The sequence below is a fragment of the Amblyomma mixtum genome, chromosome 10 (genome assembly GCF_055824585.1).
Source record: "Amblyomma mixtum isolate Tamu chromosome 10, ASM5582458v1, whole genome shotgun sequence".
Classification (NCBI taxonomy): domain Eukaryota; kingdom Metazoa; phylum Arthropoda; class Arachnida; order Ixodida; family Ixodidae; genus Amblyomma; species Amblyomma mixtum.
This window is the reverse complement of record NC_143021.1, coordinates 161,104,459-161,125,164: the sequence shown is the minus strand read 5'-3', so window position 1 is coordinate 161,125,164 and position 20,706 is coordinate 161,104,459. Positions and strand designations below refer to the sequence as shown.

The window sequence follows — 20,706 nt, the reverse complement described above, 5'->3', positions numbered from 1 at the left end:
TATTGTTGCGCTTTTCCTTTGGATATTGTGAGAAACGTTACTGAAGGGTACGTTTTTTCTCACCGAACTCACCAGTTTCTGTCGCTCGAGTTCAGCTATTGCTTTCTGCTGCAGGTCACTTTGTATCTCTAGCTCCTGCGTGCAAGACAAAACACTTTGTGTCAACACTTCTAATGTTAAAGGCATGCAGACCTGTATATATCAGTTCTGTAAAATGCTTGTTTACTTTGATAATTCACAATTCCAAACAGCAAAGGCAGCCAACTGTAATCTCCGTTGTAGACGAGCAAGAAGATCACGGTTGGTTCACGTCGTCGTCACTATATAGCTCGAGCATTTACCAAATATTGTGGCGCTTTTCCTTTGGATACTGTGAGAAACGTTACTGAAGGGTACGTTTTTTCTCACCGAACTCACCAGTTTCTTCCGCTCGAGTTCAGCTATTGCTTTTTGCTGCAAGTCACGCTGGTTCTCTAGCTCCTGTGTGCAAGACAAAACACTTTGTGTCAACACTTCTAATGTTAAAGGTATGCAGACCTGTATAGAGCAGTTCTGAAAAATGCTTGCTTTGCTTGATCATTCAATAATCGAAACAGCAAAGGCAGCCAACTGTAGTATGCATTGTAGAAGAGAAAGAAGATCACGGTTGGTCCAGGTCTTCATCACTCATAGCTCTAGCTTTTACCAAATATTTTTAAGCTTTCCCTTTCGATATTGTGAGAAACGTCTCCTGAAGGGTCCTTTTTTTCACCGAACTCACCAGTTTCCGCAGCTCGAGTTCAGCTATTGCTTCCTTTTGTGAGTCACACTGGTTCTCTAGCTCCTGCGTGCAAGACGCAACACTTTGTGTCAACACTTCTATTGTTAAAGGCATGCAGGCCTATATAGATCAGTTGTGTAAAACGCATGTTTTGTTTAATTATTCACAATTCAGAACCGCAAAGGCAACCAACTGTAGTCCCAGTTGTAGACGAGAAAGAAGGTCACGGTTGGTTCACGTCTTCATCACTCTATAGCTCTAGCTTTTACCAAATATTGTTCCGGTTTCCTTTTTAATATTTTGTGAAACGTTACTGAAGGGTACATTTTTTCACAGAACTCACCTGTTTCTGCCGCCATATTTCTGTTATTGCTTCCTGTTGCAAGGCACGCTTGGTCGCTAGCCCCTGCGGGCAAGACACAACACGTTGTGTCAACACTTCTATTGTGAAAGGCATGAAGACCTGTACGGATCAGTTCTCAAAAATGCTTGTTTTGTTTAATCCATCACAATTTTGAGCAGCAAAAGGCAGCCAATTGTAGCGACAATTGAAGACGAAACAGAAGATCACGGTTGGTTGACGTCTTCGTCACTATAAAGCTCCAGTATTTAGTAAATATTGTTCCGCTTTTCCTTTGGATATTGGGAGAAACGTTACTGAAGGGTACATTTTTTCTCACGGACTCACCTGTTTCTGCCGACATAGTTCAGCTATTGCTTTCTGTTGCAAGGCACGCTGGTTCTCTAGCTCCTGCGTGCAGAACACAACACTTTGTGTCAACAGTTGATTGTGAAAGGCATGCAGGCCTGCACAGATCAGGTCTGAAAAATGCTTGTTTTGTTTGATCATTCTCAATTCCGAACAGCAAAGGCAGCGAACTGTAGTGACCATTGTAGACGAGAAAGAAAATTATGGTTGGTTCACGTGTACCTGAGTATATAAGTCTAGTATTTACAAAATATTGTTCAGGTTTCCTTTTGGATATTGGGAGAAATATTACTGAAGGGTACATTTTATCTCACCGAACTCACCTCTTCGTGCCGCTGAAGTTCAACTATTGCATCCTGTTTCGAGGAACGCTGCTTCTCTATCTCCTGCATTCAAGACACAACACTTTCTGACAACACTTCTATCGTTATAGGCATGCAGACCTGTATAGATCAGTTCTGAAAAATACTTAATTTGTTTGATCATTCATTATTCTAAACACCAAAGGCAACCAACTGTAGTCTCCATTCTAGAAGAGAATGAAGATCACGGTTGGTCCACGTCTACCTCACTATACAGATGTAGTATTTACAAATTATTCTTCCGGTTTCCTATTTGATATTGTTGGAAACATTACTGAAGGGTACATTTTTGCTCACCGAACTCACCTGTTTCTGCCGTTCGAGTTCAGCTATTGCTTCCTGTTGCGAGGCACGCTGGTTCTCTAGCTCCTGTGTGCAGGACACAACACTTTGTGTCAACACTTCTATTGTTAAAGGCATACAGGCCTGTATAGATCAGGGCTGAGAAATGCTTGTTTAGTTTGACCATTCACAATTCCGAACAGCAAATGCAGCCAACTGTAATCTCCGTTGTTGTCGAGAAAGAAGATCACGGTTGATTCACGTCTTCCTCATTATATGACTCTAGTATTTACAAAATATTGTTCCGGTCCTTTTGGATATTGTGAGAAACGTTACTGAAGAGACCTTTTTTTTCTCATCGAACTCACCTGTTTCTGCCGCTGGAGTTCAGCTATTCCTTCCTGTTGCAATCTACGCGGGTTGTCTAGCCCCTGCAGAGAAAGCACAACACTTCTATTCTTAAAGGCATGCAGACATTTATAGATCAGTTGTGGAAAATGCTTGTTTTGTTTGGTCATTAACAATCCTGAACAGCAAAAGCAGACAATTGTAGTCTCCGTTGTAGGCGAGAAATAAGATCAGGGTTGGTTCACGTCTTCGTCACAATATAGCTCTAGTGTTTGCCAAGTATTGTTCCGGTTTCGTTTTGAATATTGTTAGAAACGTTACTAAAGGTTCGTTTTTTTTTTCTCACCGAACTCACCTGTTTCTGCCGCTCGATTTCACCTATTGCTTCCTGTTCCGAGGCAAGCTTCTTCTCTAGCCCCTGCGGAGACGACCATACACTTTGTGCCAACACTTCTATTCTTAAATGCATGCAGACCTGTATACATCATTTCTGAAAAAAAAAAGCTCTTTTTATTTGGTCGTTCTCAATTACGAACAGCAAAGGCAACCAACTGTAGTCCCAGTTGTAGACAAGAAAGAAGGTCACGGTTGGTTAATCTCTTCGTCACAATATAGCTCTAGTTTTTGCCAAATATTGGTCCGGTTTCCTTTTGGATATTGTGAGAAATGTTACTGATGGGTCATTTTTTCCTCACCGAACTCACCCGTTTCTGCCGCTCGAGTTTAACGATTTCTTCCTGTTTCGAGGCACACTGGTTTTCTAGACCCTGCGGAGAAGACACAACACTTTCTCTCAACACTTCTATTCTTAAAGGCTTGCAGACCTGTCTAGATCAGTTCTGAAAAGTACACTTTTTGTTTGGTCAATCACAATCCTGAAGAGCAAAGGAAGCCAACTGTAGTCTCCGTTGTAGACGAGAAATAAGATCACGATTGGTTCATGTCTTCGTCACTATATAGCTCTAGCATTTGCCAGATATTTTTCCGGGTTCCGTTTGAATAATGTGAGAAACGTTACTGAAGGGTGCTTTTTTCTCACCGAACTCACCTTTTTCTTTCCCTCGAGTTCAGCTATTTCTTCCTGTTGCGAGGCACGCTGGTCCTCTAGCTCCTGCGTGCAAGCCACAACACTTTGTGTCACCACCTCTTTTGTTAAATTCATGCAGACCTGTATAGATCAGGGCTGAGAAATGCTTGTTTAGTTTGACCATTCACAATTCCGAACAGCAAAGGCAGCCAACTGTAATATCCGTTGTCGAGAAAGAAGATCACGGTTTGTTCACGTCTTACTCACTATATAGCTTTAGAATTTACAAAATATTGTTCCGGTTTCCTTTGGAATATTGTAAGAATCGTTACTGAAGGGTCTTTTTTTTTCTCACCGAACTCACCTGCTCCTGCCGTTCGATTTCAGTAAATGCTTCCTGTTGCGAGGCACGCTGGTCCTCTAGCTCCTGCGTGCAAGACACAACACTTTGTGTCACCACTTCTTTTGTGAAAGGCATGCACACCTGCACAGATCAGTTCTCAAAAATGCTTGTTTTGTTTCATCATTCACAATTATTAACAGCAAAGGCAGCCAACTGTGGTATCAGTTGTAGACGAGAAAGATCACGGTTAGTTCACGTCTTCGTCACAATATAGCTCTAGTGTTTGCCAAATATTGTTCCGGTTTCCTTTTGAATATTGTCAGAAACGTTACTAAAGGTTCGTTTTTTTTCTCACCGAACTCACCTGTTTTTGCCGCTCGAGTTCAGCTATTGTTTCCTGTCGCAAGGCACGCTGGATCGCTAGCCCCTGCATGTAAGACGCAACACTTCGTGTCAACACTTCTATGGTTAAATGCATGCAGACCTGTATTTATAAGTTCTAAGAAATACTTTTATTTTACCATTCACAATTCCGAACACCAAAGGCAGCCAACTGTAGTCTCAGTTGTAGACGAGAAAGATGATCGTGGTTCGTTCACGTCTTCGTCACTATATAGCTCTAGTATTTACGAAATATTTTTCCGCTTTTCGTTTGGATACTGCGAAAAACGTTACAGAAGGGTGCTTTATTTCTCACCAAACTCACCTCTTTCTTTCGCTCGAGTTCAGATATTTCTTCTTGTTGCGAGGCACGCTGGTTCTCTAGCTCCTGCGTGCAAGACACAACACTTTGTGTCAACACTTCTAATTTTAAATGCATGCAGACCTGTATCGATCAGTTCTGAAAAATGCTTGCTTTGTTTGACCGTTCACAATACCGAACAGCAAAGGCAGCCAACTGTAGTCTCCATTGTAGAAGAGAAAGAAGATCACGATTTTTCACGTCTTGCTCAATATACAGCTCTAGTATCTACAAAATATCGTTCCGCTTTCATTTTTGATATTGTGACCAAAGTTTCACAAAGGTCGTTTTTTTCTGACCGAACTCACCTTTTCCTGCCGTTCGGTTTCATCTATTGCTTCCTGTTGCGAGGCACGCTGCTTCTCTACCTCCTGCGTGCAAGACACAACATTTTGTGTCAACACTTCTATTGTTAAAGGCATGCAGACCTGTATCGATCAGTTCTGAAAAATGCTTGTTTTGTTTGACCATTCACAATACCGAACAGCAAAGGCAGCCAACTGTAGTCTCCATTGTTGAAGAGAAAGAAGATCACGATTTTTTCACGTCTTGCTCAATATACAGCTCTAGTATCTACAAAATATCGTTCCGCTTTCATTTTTGATATTGTGACCAACGTTTCACAAAGGTCGTTTTTTTCTGACCGAACTCACCTTTTCCTGCCGTTCGGTTTCATCTATTGCTTCCTGTTGCGAGGCACGCTGCTTCTCTAACTCCTGCGTGCAAGACACAACATTTTTTGTCGACACTTCTATTGTTAAAGGCATGCAGACCTGTATCGATCAGTTCTGAAAAATGCTTGTTTTGTTTGACCATTCACAATGCCGAACAGCAAAGGCAGCCAACTGTAATCTCCGTTGTAGACGAGAAAGAAGAACACGGTTGGTTCACGTCTTCCTCACTATATAGCTGTAGTATTTACAGAATATTGTCCCGGCTTCCTTTTGGATATTGTGAGAAGCGTTAGTGAAGAATCCTTTTTTTCTCACCGAACTCACCTGTTTCTGCCGCTCGAGTTCAGCTATTGCTTCCTGTTGCAAGGCACGCTGGTTCTCTAGCCCCTGCGGAGAAGACAACACTTTGAGTCAACACTTCTTAATGGTTCAGACCTGTATAGATCAGTTGTGAAAAATGCTTGTTTTGTTTGATAATTCACAATTCCGAACAGCAAAGGCAGCCAACTGTAGTCTCCGTTGTAGATGGGAAAGAAGGTCACGGTTGGTTCACGTCTTCGTCGCTATATAGCTCTAGTATTTACCAAATATTGTTCCGTCTTTCTTGTGGATATTGTGAGAAACGTTACTGAAGGTTATGAGTTACCTCATAACCGATACCAACATCTTTTATTATGTTCCATAGGAGTTCCCTGTTCATGTTGCCGTATGCACCGCTTATGTCCAGAAAGGCTAAATATAGAGGTCTGTTTCCTGCTTTAGCTATTTCTATGCATTGGGTAAGCACGAGCAGGCTATCATCTAAGCGCCTACCCCTTCTGAACCCATTCTGAAGTTCTCCGTGTATCGTATTACCCCCTACCCATGAACGAATTTTGTAATTTTACTGCGTGCATTGCCAGCCTGTATATTGTAACGGAAGACAGGGCGAGAGGTCGCTAACAAGCAGAATACTCCAGCCATCGTGAGCGAGGCAGTTCAACGTCTTCCTTTTCAAGTGCCGCCTGCCAACACTACGTCGCATTACTCCCCCTCCCAAGAAGTGGGAGGGAGAGTAAATAAAAGTGGGGCTGGAGCACGAGAAATGGAAGGGGGAAGAAAACAACAGCACAAGCACAGAAAAATGTACAAGGGAGGTGGGCAAAATGTCGTACACGACAACTAGCGGAACATTGAGCGTAGTGTCCTTCACCGCGTGACGTACGGTTTCATGCGGACTACGTGCACGACCTCAGAGTGCGGTGGACGAAGATGAGGCTGCACACTTCCGTCAGGAGGAGCTTCGTGCGTCACTTCTGTGATGCGGCGCAAATCTCTGTAAGGTACAAAGTAACGCCACACTAGTTTTTCAGACTAGCCTGGGCGGGGTACCGTGTTCACACCCAAACTTGGCCACCGGAATGGTATTCGACGTGCCGATGACGGAGGTTGTAGCGGCGCGCATACGTGCTCTGCTGCCGCTGAATGTGAATACGGGCAAGTTGACGCGCTTCGTCGGCGCACTGAGCGAACTGCTTGGCGTCTGGTGCGAGTGGGTGCTCATCAGTGCAGCATGGAAGCCAGCATCGTCTGAACGTCACGTCCGTAGGCCAGACGAAATGGTGTAAAGCGGGTCGTCTCATGGGTGGCCGTGTTTTAGCCGTATGTGACGTACGGGAGAAGCTCGTCCCAGGTTTTGTGCTCGGAGTCTATGTACATTGCGATCATGTCGGCGATCGTTCTGTTGAGTCTCTCTGTGGGCCCGTTCGTCTGTGGGTGATAGGTAGTGGTTTTGCGACGGCTCGTGTGACCGAGCTCGAACACGTCGCGCATGAGCTGTGCCATAAACGACGTACCTCAATCAGTGATTACGTGAGACGGTGCGCCATGACGCAGCACGATTTGTTGCATAAAAAAACTGGGCGATCTCAGATGACGTGCCGCGCTGCACCGCGTTAATTTCCGCACACCTTGTTAAATAGTCGGTCGCGACTGTGATCCATTTATGACCAGCCGATGATGCAGGAAATGGGCCCAGAAGATCGAGACCAACTTGATTAAACGGCGTACGAGGCGTTTCAATAGGTTGGAGCAAACCCGCTGGCTTGAGAAGAGGCGCCTTACGACGTTGGCACCCGCGGCGACCTCTGACTAGAGATGTGAAGGCCTGAAAAACACACTGCAATTTCGGAAAAAAAGCAGTTTTTTTCGTTTTTTTCAGACGAGGGAAAATGGAAAGAAACATCGAAAATTTCAATTTTCAATTTCAAAATGCAATTTGAAGGTTTTATGGTTGCTTGCTTTCAGTTTAGGTTTCTGTTTTTGCTTTGAAAACCATTACAGCATGCATCGTTAAAAGGTTGGAGAGCAGTCGTCATCGCCGGTGCCAGGTAGTGTTTTTAAAACGTTCGTGCTGCGAGTACGCGGGTTGAAGGCCAGGTCACATATAAGCTCCAGGCTTGACTTAAAAACACACCAATAGTTTGAACAAAATGGCTGCAAATTCTACAGCGCTACACACACGGCTTAAATAACATTGGCTGCTGTGCACGTAAGCGGTTTCAGCCAAATACAAGCCTAGCTTCTTGATTTACAACGTAGCAGAGTACAGTACATCCGCAGGAATTTGGTCCAGGACAGGGGTCTTCAGCGAAGCACGTGACCCCACCTACCTGGTGGCAAGACCTTTGCACCAACCAGCCGCTAACTCGTCTGGCTTGCCGGCTGCGGCAGATACCTCCATCATCCGCCAGCTGCGAACTAAACTAGTCCCGTTTCGGAAACGTCCATACAAAGATTCGCAACAGGCTGTCAGGGGAACGCGTTCGAAAGCTCGCGTATGTGCAGTCGAACCTAGCTGTGGACATAGCTTCAACTCATGCTGCTGCGCGTAGTGCCGCATCCAGCGACAGTGACTCTGAGTCCGATGTGGAGTGAGTTATAGATCAGTTTTCATGTTCCCTTTCTCTTGCACTAGAACAAGAAGTTCGTTCCACAAATATGATATTTATATTTCCATATTCGCCTAAAGTGCAAATCATTATTTATCTTCTCGGTGCAATAGAAAGAGAAGTTTGTTTCACAATATGACATCTATAACTACATATTCGACTGAACTTCGGAGCATTATTATTGATCGTCGTGTTGTTGCAAATAAATCTGTTCTTGTAATGTTTTGCAAAATTTCCAATTTTTCATGAAAAAAACGGTTTTTTTTCATGCCATTCAAAATTTCACGAAATTTTACATCTCTACCTCTGACGTAACGTTGACGGCGTGAAAAAGTTTGGGCGAATAATGCGCCTGAGGCAGGCGTGCAAGTGTGAGGGCAAAGCCGAAGTGGCCGGAGGTACGCTCATCGTGACAAGCAAGAAGGATATCGGGGCGAAGGTCTGCCGGAACGACGAGGAGGTGCACTCGGTCAACAGTGCTGGGGTTTTTCTTAAACAAAATGCCGTTCCGGAGGCAGAAGGCCGGCAGGTTCCGAAAAAATCGTCGTGGTACGTCAGAGGCTCGGCCCTCGAAATTATCAATGATAGGTCGCAGGTCTGGGTCAGCTCGCTCTAGGGTCATTACGTCTAAGTCGCTGACAACTCCAAGAAAACCACAATCGTCCTCTATGCTATCATCGGCTAACACGACGGGTGCGCGAGAGTCCGTCAGCGTCTTCGTGCGTCTGGCCAGATTTGTGCACAATAGTGTAGTCGAACTCTTGGAGGCGGAGGCTCAATCGGGCTAGGCGCCCCGATGGGTTGCGAAGATTGGCCAGCCAGCACAAAGATTGGTGGTCGGTAACTACTGTGAACGGGCGGCCGTAGAGGTAAGGACGAAATTTCATGCTTGCCCACACAACCGCGAGGCATTCCTTTTCTGTGGTAGAATAGTTCGTTTCAGCGCGAGAAAACATGTGGCTTGCATACGCGATCACAATTTCCACGCCACATTGGTGTTGGACGAGTACAGCGCCGAGGCCGACGTTGCTGGCGTCGGTGTGGACTTCGGTTTCAGCCTCTTCATCAAAGTGCGTAAGAAAAGGGGTTCTTAGCAGTCGTCTGCGCAGCTCGTCAAAAGCCTCCTGTTGCTCGGCAGCCCACACCAACTGTGTATTATCGCGCGTGAGGTGGTACAGGGCTGCGGCAGTCTTTGAAAAGTCTGCGATGAAGCGGCGGTAATATGCGCACAGACCCAAAAAGCGTTGAGCACTTTTTTTTGTTGTTTTGTTGTAGTAACAGGAAAGTCGGCGACAGCAGCAGTATTCTCGGGGTCGGCTTAACGCTATCGGCACTTACAAGGTGACCGAGAAACTTCAACTCTTTGTACCCAAAGTGGCACTTCTCGGGCTTGAGCGTTAAGTCGGCCGGTCGGAGGGCGTCTAATACTGTCCTCAGGCGATCAAGGTGTTCGGCAAAGGTTTCGGATAATACGACGACATCATCGAGATAAACAAAAGTAGTTTGCCATTTGAGTCCAGCGAGAACGGTATCCATCATCCACTGGAAAGTTACTGGCGCTGAACATAGCCCGAAAGGTAGCACTTTAAATATGTACAGTCCGTCGGGGGTTCGGAAAGCCGTTTTTTCGCGGTCCCTCTTCTAGACCTCTATCTGCCAGTACCCACTGTTAAAATCAGTTTAGAAGTACTGGGCGCGACGTAGTATGTCGAGCGAGTCCTCGATACGAGGCAGCGGGTCTTTTTTAGTGATGTTTTTCAGTTTTCGATAATCAACGTAGAAGCTGAGTGTCCCGTCGTTTTTCTTCACCAGCACGACAGGCGACGACCAGGGGCTGCTGGAAGGTTAAATGATTCCATCTGAAAGCATCTCCTTCCTCTGCGTTTGGATCGCCTCAAGCTACTTCGGTGAGATACCGTACGGCTGCTGATGGACAGGGCGGGCATCGTCGGGCGAATGATCCGGTGCTTCAGAAGAGCCGTTTGCCAAACTTTCGACGAAGAAGGGAAACAGGTAGCGTATTCGAGTAGGAGGGCACGTAGTTCTCGCTGTTGGGTCACTGAAAGGTCCCGACTGATGTCAAGAGCGTCAAGGAATGGGCACACAGGTCTAACAGCTTCGAACGCGAAACATTCAGAAATCTCCGCTAAGGGGTCTGCGAATGCGATGCAGTACCACGAAAAAGGTGCCGGGGCTCGTTAGTGAAGTTAGTCACCAGGAGCTCAGACCAGCCGTCGAGGAGATGGATGAGACTCCTTGCTGAGCAGATACCGTGTGTTAGCAAAGGGGACAGGTTGCCTTCTGCGACCGCTGTCCCTTCACGTAGCCCGTCGCACTGAACACTCACAAAAACACTAGCGCGTGGCGGAAGTCAAACGCTCTTGGCGGAAATTCGAAGGGCCGCGTGGCGTTGACGGTCCTCGGAGTAAACATCAGCTTTCTCGGTAGAAAATGCGACAGTGCTTTTTCGGAGGTCAATAATAGCTCCATATTCCCGTATAAAATCAACGTCAAAGATACAGTCACGGGTGCAGTCAGGTAGAACTAGGCAGATGACAACTAATCTGAAGCTGCGAATTTGGACTCTTGCCGTGCACAGGCCAAGCGGAATTACGACATGTCCGCCAGCCGTGCGAATCTGTGCGCCGCACCATGGCGTTATTACCTTTTTACGAAAAGCCGCTAGGTTTCCGCTTAAAATCGAGAAATCAGCGCCCGTGTCCACCAAAGCGCTAACCTTATAGCCGCCGAGAAGCACGGGTATATTCAACGAGAATCAACCTACAAGTTCAGGAATTGCAGTCGGTGTCTCTAAATCGCGGTCGGCCGCTGTTCGCGTTGTCGGGGGGTCTTGTTCGCATCGATTGCAAGCGGCCTCGCCCCCGGAGGTCGCTCTGTATGTAGTTTCCCCGGCGGGGGCTTGGCAGCCGTCTCTGCGCCATCCAGGAGGAGCTTTCGGCCTGCGGCGAAGGTCGGCGTGGGGATGGAGGCCGAGACTGCCGCTGGGGAATTGTCGCCATGCGCTGCTGGGCCACGTAGTCCTCGATCTCCAGGGGTCGTTGACCTATTGGTGGGCGGGGCATGTCGACAGACACTGCAGCCCAAGCTGTCGATACGGGCACTGGCGATACAGATGACCGGGTTCCCCGCAGTAAAAGCACAGAGGCGCCGATCTGGGGCACGCCACAGGTCTGTCTTCGGCTGGGGCGACCGTCGATTATCGATGTACGTGTTGGGATTTGCGGAAAACAGTGAGCCTTGATTGTACGGAGGAAACTGCCGAAGAGGGCGCAGGACGTCGCAAGGCTTCAGCATACGTTGACCGACGGCACTCTGTGGGAAAAGGCGGCGGGTCAACGGACGGGAACGAAGGCCTCAAGGCTTGAACCTCTTCGCGGACGAGGCTAGCGAGAGCGCCGGACGTCGGCAGGGGAGCACCGAAAGGCGTCTGGAGCTCTTCGCGCACAACGGAGCGGATCAGCTTTGGGAGATCAAGGTTAGTCCCGAAGGCAGGAAACGGTTCTGTAGCCGAAGCGGCGAGTGCCGGCCCGTAGTAGACCGCCGCAGGAGCATCTTCTCCTTAGTGAGCGCTTCCGTAAAAAACTCAGGAACAATACCTGCTGGACTGCGCACGAGGCCAGTGTGGTGTTGCGTGAACACCTTAGAAGATGGCCTGGCGAGGCCCGCAACGGGCCGCTGAAGAACACAACTCAGTTCCGAGCGGAACAAAAGCGGGCTTGTGCCCGTTCCCCACGGTTTTATTCATACAGCAAACACGAACAACCAATCACAAGGTCCCAGGCCCCAATGTCATTGTTATTCGATCAGATTTACAAATAAGCTAAGTGAATTGTGTGTCGATCCAAGAGGGCGCCACACAACATCGTCTCTCTCTAGGGAATAATGTAAACATATTGCGAAAAATACTGCTCTCTTAACATGTGCCGCGAGACAGCAAACATTCTACAATGGTCACCAAACAGAAACTCTCCGATTTTATGGCTGTACTATTTCTGTTATGACGTGTTGAAGGTACAAAAATGTTTCATTTCGGCAGCCATTACACATGGCAAAAGAAAGCACACTCATTATACATTGACTATGGGTACGACATACAATCAGCCTCACCCAGAAACAACACTAGATTTGTACATCCGCCGTAACAGACAACACACAAAGAGATTCATCATTATACAAAAGCTATCACAACATCATTGTGCGCTGAATGCGAAAACATGAGGAACTCTTGCAAAGAAAGGAAAATAAGTAAAAATCACAGCGATACACGAGTATTCATTCATTACCCGCTTTAGAAAGTCTCCATGGCTGGTCCACTGGCCACGGACAGCTCAGTCAGGACTACAGGCCAAGAAAAACAGGTGTGCAACCCTTCGCTCCAGAACTACATCTAGTAGTCTACGGCCCAGAAAGGTGGTTTCCGCTGACGCACTGGGCGCCCGCAGTTTTGCGCACTGGAAGTCCCTGGGTCGCTTTGCTCAGGGAAACTACAACTGCTGTCCTCTGTGGATTCGATTCTACTGCTTAAAGAGGTGGACGTGTCGTGCGCAATGGTGCGGCCACTTTCGGCTCACTTCGACGGCCTATATTTCTTCCCTCCTCGCTGCGCGAAGCGTTATTCAGGGTATCTGCAACAGGAGGCGACACATTTTCAGACATTGCGGTACTTGTTTCAGCTCGAGGCTTGTTTCGAGTTGCTGCCATTGCATTCTCAGCAGCATGTGCTAAGCCTGCATAGGAATAATCTATGCTTGGCGGGCTTGGGATATTTTCTGGGGCCGGCAGTACCCGGACCAGTTTAGAAGCATTCCAGACCTTACCATCACTCAGTAAGAAAGTGTTTGGACCAAGCTGTCGCTGAACTTTGAAAGGGCCAATGTATTTGGATGGACCTACTCTGAATGACCGCACCTTCACTGTGTCACCGATTTGTACGGCTGTTGACTTTCCGCCTCTACGTCTATCAACGTAGTTTTTCATTTGCTGCTCTTATTTTCGACCGTATGTCGCAAGTCTGTTTGTTCCGAAGATGCGTGTTCTGGAGACGTTGCTGTAGCGGAAGTTTGAGGCAAGTTCCAGGTGCTTTGCTGCGAATTACGAAAGGAAGTACAGCTCATGTCGAGTTTCGAGCGCGGTTGCCGGCCGTGCAGCAGGACTGCGGGTGACAAGCCCGTAGTTGAGTGGGGTGTGAGCTGGTACCATCCCAGATGTTGCAGGACAGCTTGTTTAACGGGTTCTCCTTGGAGCTGAGCTATTTGAATGGTCTCCTTCAAGATCCTGTTGAATCTTTCAATAATGCCATTTGCTTGAGGGTAGTAATTTGATGACCGCAGATGCTGTATGCCTCTCTCTTTTAGAAAGTCTTCGAATTGTCTCGAAACAATTTGTGGCCCATTATCTGTAACTATCGAGTCTGGAAAACCCTCCCTGCTAAAAACAGAGATCAGAAAGTCAATGACATCCGGGGATGTTACTGAAGAGTGAAGTAGACTTCAGGCCACCTGGAATAATAATCCATTAACGTTATGGCATACGTTGGACTCGGCGGAATGTTCAAAGGCCCCACAATGTCCATGGCTAGCTTCTGCCAGGGGCCGTCCGGCCAGGGAACTGGCTGGAGGGATGTGAAGGATGGCTTAGCTGACTTGTCAGCTGCTTGACATATGAGACAGTGTTTGATGCATTCCTCTACCTGTTTATGAAGCTGTGGCCACCAGTAGCGTTCTCTTAACAGTTCTTTTGTGCGGACTATGCCCTGATGTGATTCATGGGCCAACTGTAGGAAAGTGGAACGAAGTACTTCAGGAATTACCACGCGATCTGCTCGCATTAGCAGACCATCTACAAAGGATAATTCCTCTTGGATGTGAAAGAATGGCACAAGATCAACTGACAGAGCCTTCTTGTGCAACCAGCCCTTGCTGAGCTGACTGATGACTTTTTGCAGGGTAACATCAGAGGCTGTTGCATTCTGTACAGTTGCCTGTTGACTACTGATATTACCAGAGAAACGATTTCTTCCTCCTGATTGTGAGAATTTTCTCTGGCGGGCAGCCTGGACAAGGCGTCCGCCACATTATTTTGTGTGCCCTTGCAGTACTCTACTTGGAAATTGCAGTTCAGAAACCGAGCTGTCCAGCGAGATGCGTAGTGGCCGGCGACCCGAATCGCCGGCGGAAAGCAAAGCAACCAATGCCTGATGATCGGTTTGAGTGTAAAACGTCTAGCCCATAGATATACATGTCACTTTTCGCAAGCAAACAAACAGACTAGTGCCTCACGTTCACCAACTGAGTATTTTCTCTCAGCCGGCGACAGAGCGCGTGACGCAAAAGCATTCGTATGAAGGTGCGACCCTTCTTTCTACTGTACTACAGCTCCCAGTCCAACGTCTGAGGCGTCAGTGGTGACTACGACAGGTAATTCCGGGTTGAACATTTGCACAACAGGTTTGCATGCCAAACGCGCCTTAACTTGATCAAAACTATTCTGAGCTTCCACCGTCCATTCAAATGATTGACCTTGTCGGAGCATTTTCCGCAACGGTTCCGCTAAATCTGCATAATCCCAGCAAACCACAAACCTCCCATAGATGTCCAGATTAAGTCTGAACGTCTATGTACCAAACCAAAATCTCTCAGACGTCTTATCTACCAACCTTTTTTCGTGGAAAAGCTGCAGGCGTACCCACGACATCATATCTGCCTTAACCTAGACTTCTCGTAGATATTACTTGTCACGTCCTGGGTATGTAAGCGAGATATATAATTTAAGAATTCCATATTTTTCAATCGTTCGATATTTCGTGTTGCCTTACTGCATTTAAAGTTTTAAATCGCTGTTGACTACAAATTGGAGGCATGACCAGCGCTGCCTGTGTTTTTGTGTTTTTTCGTGCTCGCTTCACGGCAATATTATCCTGCCTAGAAAGAAGAAAAATACGGGAAGTAGTAAAGACAAATCTGAATGCACACGCATCAGGTTTCTGACTCAACTGTACGCAGTTGGTTTGAAATGCCAGTCACTTTGGTCAGGATTGGCATTGTTATTTCATTACTATTCTTACATTCAATTTATACCTTGTGCTACAGCCTGCAAGCTATCTCAACCACACTGAAAAGTGAGGACACACTAAAAAACTTGTTTGTTATTTAGCAGCCAGGACTATATAATAACCACTTTTTCTGATTAAGCATGTTTTATTCAACTTATCCAACTATTTAAAATACAAGAATTGATTCAGTTCAATTTTTGGGAGTTATTTTTTTTTTCAAAAATGTCTTAAATCTGCTAATCGCGCTAGCAATGATAACTATTGGAATGTTGAGCTGAGGAAAGCTTAGGCATTAGTGTTGCTGAATGTGAGACCTCATATTTCTTGAGAATAAACTTATTGAGTCCCGCTTTTTATCATCATGTCAACACTGTAATCATGTCCACTGCCGGCCAAAAATTTCTCCAGTTAACCCTGTGCCAGCGGCGGCCGCCTTATCCCAGCAAACTTCCGAACCTCATCTGCCCACCTGCCCTGATCCTCTCTGCTGTGCTTGCATTCTCTCTGAATCCAGCCCGTTACCCTAATGATAATTGGTCATCTTGCCTTCATGCTACATGCGCTGCCCATATGCCTGTTCTATGCTGCGGACAGGCGGCGGCGGGGAAAGTGCGGTGAATTGTCTAAGCCGCCATCGCGTTGTAGTTCGTATCGTATTTTATCAATAATAGCGCAAACTGCGCATGGCGATTGCAGCTGTGAAAAAAGTAATATGCTACAATTTAAAAATAATTAACTTATTTTTCATGCCACATCAAGCCTGCTACTAAGTACAAAAAAGAGACGATACAAAATATGTGACAGTTTCGCACATCCGCACGAGGCTAGGTTCAGCCATGGCGGCAGTGGTAGAGCGCAGCGCGTGTGCGATTTCAATCGTGTTCCGTGGGAACATTGTGTTTGAAGAACCTCGACACAGAATTAATTATTCCCTTATTATTGCTGGCGAGATTGTTCAACCGTTCTTTCTTTGATGGAGCTGAAGGAAGACAGTTTGCTTGCTTTTACTACTCGGCGAAGTGGACCCGTCAGTACGAATTAGGACTACAAGTCGTTTTCACCGGCTGGGATCGTGACCTTTCTTGGTGCGTACTCAGTCTCAGTTTACTCATTGAAGTGTATTTTATGCTATTTTTGCGTTCGTAATGAAGAAATTCTAACGCATTTATCGGCACGTTATATTTTTACGCTCACTCGTTTGGCTGTTTTGCCAAACTCGCTGTGTATTGAAACAAAGGCTGGTGATGTATGCAACTGGCCTCTGCTACCGAAATGTGGGCATGCGTTCGGATGGTGTGCCGAAGTGCGTGTGCAAGCACACTCCGCTCAGCACGACTGCCTTTTAGCGCTGCATGGGCAACCTTTCACGCTTCATAGACTTGCGTCGGTAAAAGTGGCGTAAATTACTGGGTTTGTTTGTTGTGGTTGCTGTGCCATTCTCTTGTCCCCTGTAAAAGTGAACAATTATGCTTTCTTTTGCAGCAACCCTGGCCTATTGGGCTCGGCTGAAGAGTATTGATGCCACCGCAGCTGTTAACCTGACGATTATGCTCAACGAGAAGATTCAGTGAAAGCGCCGAGCGCATTAAAATACTGACGCACTAGGAAGTCATCTGCAGTGTTTTGGGCTCCCATGATGGCCATGTACTCGCTTACTCAACTGTATTTGAGCTAGCTGGAGTGCTTGGACGTCCCGACGACTCCATAGGGAAGTCTGTGGCTGGGCTGCAGTAGGTCTCCATTCCATCTGGAATTGTAACAGGTGTCAGCTGCATCTCGTATTGCAGCTGGTTCCAGTCTGGAAATGTGTCTCTTAAAACAGTAGGACTGGAACCAGTTAGAAATTTTCACCTGGATATTGATCTATGTATAGTCATATTCTCTTTATATAGACGTCTAGGCTACGTAGACTGGGCGTACTTACATGTTCACAAATATCTGATAAATGTAGAGCGTGATGTTTGCAGTACGTACCTACAACGTGAACTGGACCCCAATTTTCATGTTGTAGGTACGTAGATTTTTCGTAAACGGTACTAATATGGATGTCTAATGGAGGTGTCTAATGTCCAGCGTAAATATCTTGCTGATGTCTATGGTACGTTTTATGGTTTACTGGGATGATGCAGGAACTTGGCGTAGTAGCCAGCTAGACCTAGGAATGATTGCAGCGACTTAACCTTCGTAGGGGGAGGTGCATTAACTATAGCTTTGATTTTCGATACCATGGGAGAAATACCCTAGGCCGACAGGTTGTGCCCCAAGAATGTGAGTTCCCTTACTGCAAAAACATATTTCTGATTCAATTTCATTCCTGTTGTGGAAATGCGAGACAGCACTTCCTTCAAGTTGCGATCGTGCTCCGGCTTGGTCCATCCCCACACCAAAATGTCATCCAAATAGCACACTACGCCCGTACAGCCTTTCAACACGTGTGACATAAGCTTTTGAAATGTAGCCGGAGCAGAAGCAAAACAGACTCTTTTAAACCTAAATAGTCCTTCATGGGATATGAACGTTGTCAACTCACGACTTGTTGCCGTGAGTCCCACTTGATGGTATGCTGAAGCCAAGTTCAGCTTTGAGAACCACGTAGCTCCTGCGAGCAACTGCAAGAGCTCCTCCGTGTGCGGAAGTGGGTAGCCGTCGACGATAATAGCTTTGTTGGGCTCCCGCAAGAACACACACAGGCGAAGGGAGCCATCCTTCTTTTTCACGACGACCAGCGGAGACACCCACTCCGATGCGTCGACGCGTTCGATGACGTCCTCGCACTCCAGGCGCGCTAGCTCGTCGGAGACTTGTTGTCGCAGTGCTAGCGGAAGGCGTCTCAGCTTCGCACTGACGGGAGGAACATCTGGTCGGCGGTTGATTTGATGGACGTAGTCCTTGACAAAACCGAGCTCACTCGAAAACAAGGCTTCAAATCCTGGCGGTGTGTTCTCCGGAACCTCGAACGGATGACAAGTGGCTTGGGGACAGGTGAGGGTTGACCCCATCACGTTGATGTGCAGTTTCTGAATGGCGTCAAGGCCCAGCAACGAAGATCCTTGTCGAGTGACATGACAAGTCACCGATGCTTGAGTATCGTTGTACTGTATGTCAGCTCCGAAGGTGCCTAGTGTGGGAATCAACTTGCCGGAGTAGTCCCGAAGAGCCAGGGTTGACGACGACAAAGTGTAGAAGCGTGCAAGATATTTCCGGAAATCAGCATTGTTGACAAGAGAAACGGCAGCCCCAGTGTCGACAAGTAGAGGGACTGGGTTTCCTTTAAACGTTACGGTAGCTACTATCTCTTTCTTATTTTGTGGCAGTTCTATGCCCAGAATATGCGGAGAATTCAGGATGTGTACTTCCTCCACGGTAGAGGCCGGCACCAGCGACGCGCGAAGTGTCGCGGACTGATGCTGTGAGCGACAGACTAGAGCGAAGTGTCCAATTTTTCGACAACGACGATTGCGGGCTGGACAGTTTCTTGCGTTTGCATTATGTTTCGGAGAGCCACAACGATAGCAAGACGGTTGACGACTCCCTTCCTGGTTTTCTTGCTCGAACTCCGGGCGCCTTCTTCCATCTTGGCTGCTTCTACCTCCTTCCTCGGTTCCGGGGACGCCACGGTGGAAACCCGACGCTGTGTAATTGCGCCATCCGCCTTCTTGGTCACGAGCACGAGCGGGCGCTCGAAATCCTGAAGTTGCTTGACGAATGCATCCCTGTTCGATCGTCGGATTTTCCGTTACAGGTTCGTCGACGCGATAAACCGGCGTTCCCTCATAAGCTGCATTTGCTTGCTGTACGGCTTCTAAAGCTTTGCCAATTTCTCCTGCCTTGGCCAGCGTAAGCGTTCGGCCAGCGTTCAGAAAACGTTCGCGCAACGCTGGGTTTGCGACTCCTTCGATGATCTGATCTCGGACGCGCTCGTCAAACGCCAAGCCAAATTCGCACGTCAACGCAAGTTGTTTAACTGCCGCTACATACTGGCTAAATGGCTCACCGGGCAGTTGAAGTCTCCGGAAAAAATGGTGTCTCTCAACGATGAAATTCGTTGTGTCTGCAATCAGCAGGTCAAAGCTCCCGACTAACTGTGTGTATTCGTCTGTGGTCGTTGCTTCCGTGGCAGGCTCGAGAGGCGTCTGCGGAAGTGCTTCAGCCGTTCTGGCGGCGACTGCGGACGCTTGCCTAGTTTATTCATTGTTGAAATGCTGGCGCTGTCCCTCCGCTTCAAGCAGCGTGAGAAGGAGTGCCGCTTTCCGCTCCGGTGCCCAGTCGCTACCACCGGCCGACAGGAGGTACGCCTCGAAAAGTTTGAACCAACGCTTCCACGGCACTGCAGGCGAACCGGACGCAGACAAAAACGGCGCGCAGCGAGGCCTGACGCTTTGCTGACGCAAAGTCTCTAAAGTTGCAGGAGAAGGTCGGGCGGGGCAGCAAAACACAGGGCCAGTCGAAGCAAATGGTACGACAGTCGGGGCAAGCGTACAAACGTCACTTACTATGATCCTCGTCGCCAAAAATGTGGTGTTGCGTGAACACCTTAGAAGATGGCCCGGCGATGCCCGCAACGGGCCGCTGAAGAACACGACTCAGTTCCGAGTGGAACAAAAGCGGGCTTGCGCCCGTTCCCCACGGTTTTATTCATACAGCAAACACGAGCAACCAATCACAAGGTCCCACGCCCCAATGTCGTAGTTATTCCATCAGATTTACAAATCAGCTAAGTGAATTGTGTGTCGACCCAATAGGGCGCCACACAACAGCCAGCAAACAGTTGCTCTTTAACGCAGCGCACAAGTTGGCGCACCTTTTTCTCTTCGTGCATGGCCGGGTCAGCTTGCCGGAAAAGCCGGGTCATGTCCTCCACGTACATGGTTACAGTCTCATTCGGCATCTGAATACGAGACTGCAAACCCCGTTCAGCCCGTTCTAGACGATCCGTGCTGATGCAGGTCGCCAGCAGGCGGCGGCGGAACTCGTGCCATGATGCTAGGTGTCTTCTCGGTTCTCGTACAAGGTGCGTGCACCGTCTTCCAGACTAAAAAAGACGTTTCGAAGCTTGGCGGCATCATCCCACTGGTTGAACGAGGCGACGCGTTCAAACATGACAAGCCAGCCTTCGACATCTTCGAGCTGACTGCCGTGGTATGATTTGAGCAGTCGCGGATTCTGCAAGGTGTAGTATGTTCCAGCTGGCATGACAGGTAGATGGGAGGGTGCTCTGGGAGACTCCAAAGGCGCGTGTTCGGGAGGTAGGCCTTCGTTTCTCCGGCTAGCCCGGTGCACACGGGAGTCCACTATCAAAGGACTGGAGCCCAGGGTATCCGGAGGAGCATGAGACTTATACAGGGACCTTTACCCAGCGTCTACAGCAAAATATGTAACAGAAGACAGGGCGACAGGTCGCTAACCAGCAGAATACGGCAGCCAGCCGGCGCGAAACACTTCAACGTCTTCTTTTTC

General features: G+C 47.7%; 1 protein-coding gene across 1 annotated transcript in view; it reads right to left on the bottom strand.

Moving 5' to 3' along the window:
- LOC149327525 (uncharacterized) overlaps window positions 1–20,706 on the bottom strand; it is a 753,829-nt gene that overhangs the window by 42,387 nt on the left and 690,736 nt on the right. The window contains exons 19-32 of the mRNA XM_089563244.1: window positions 4,538–4,600; window positions 4,196–4,258; window positions 3,853–3,915; window positions 3,510–3,572; window positions 3,166–3,228; window positions 2,817–2,879; window positions 2,482–2,544; window positions 2,138–2,200; window positions 1,793–1,855; window positions 1,449–1,511; window positions 1,104–1,166; window positions 761–823; window positions 418–480; window positions 73–135 (exon numbers count right to left, since the gene is read on the bottom strand). Coding sequence (XP_089419370.1) covers window positions 73–135; window positions 418–480; window positions 761–823; window positions 1,104–1,166; window positions 1,449–1,511; window positions 1,793–1,855; window positions 2,138–2,200; window positions 2,482–2,544; window positions 2,817–2,879; window positions 3,166–3,228; window positions 3,510–3,572; window positions 3,853–3,915; window positions 4,196–4,258; window positions 4,538–4,600 — 882 coding nt within the window. The remainder of the gene's footprint in view (window positions 1–72; window positions 136–417; window positions 481–760; window positions 824–1,103; window positions 1,167–1,448; window positions 1,512–1,792; window positions 1,856–2,137; window positions 2,201–2,481; window positions 2,545–2,816; window positions 2,880–3,165; window positions 3,229–3,509; window positions 3,573–3,852; window positions 3,916–4,195; window positions 4,259–4,537; window positions 4,601–20,706) is intronic.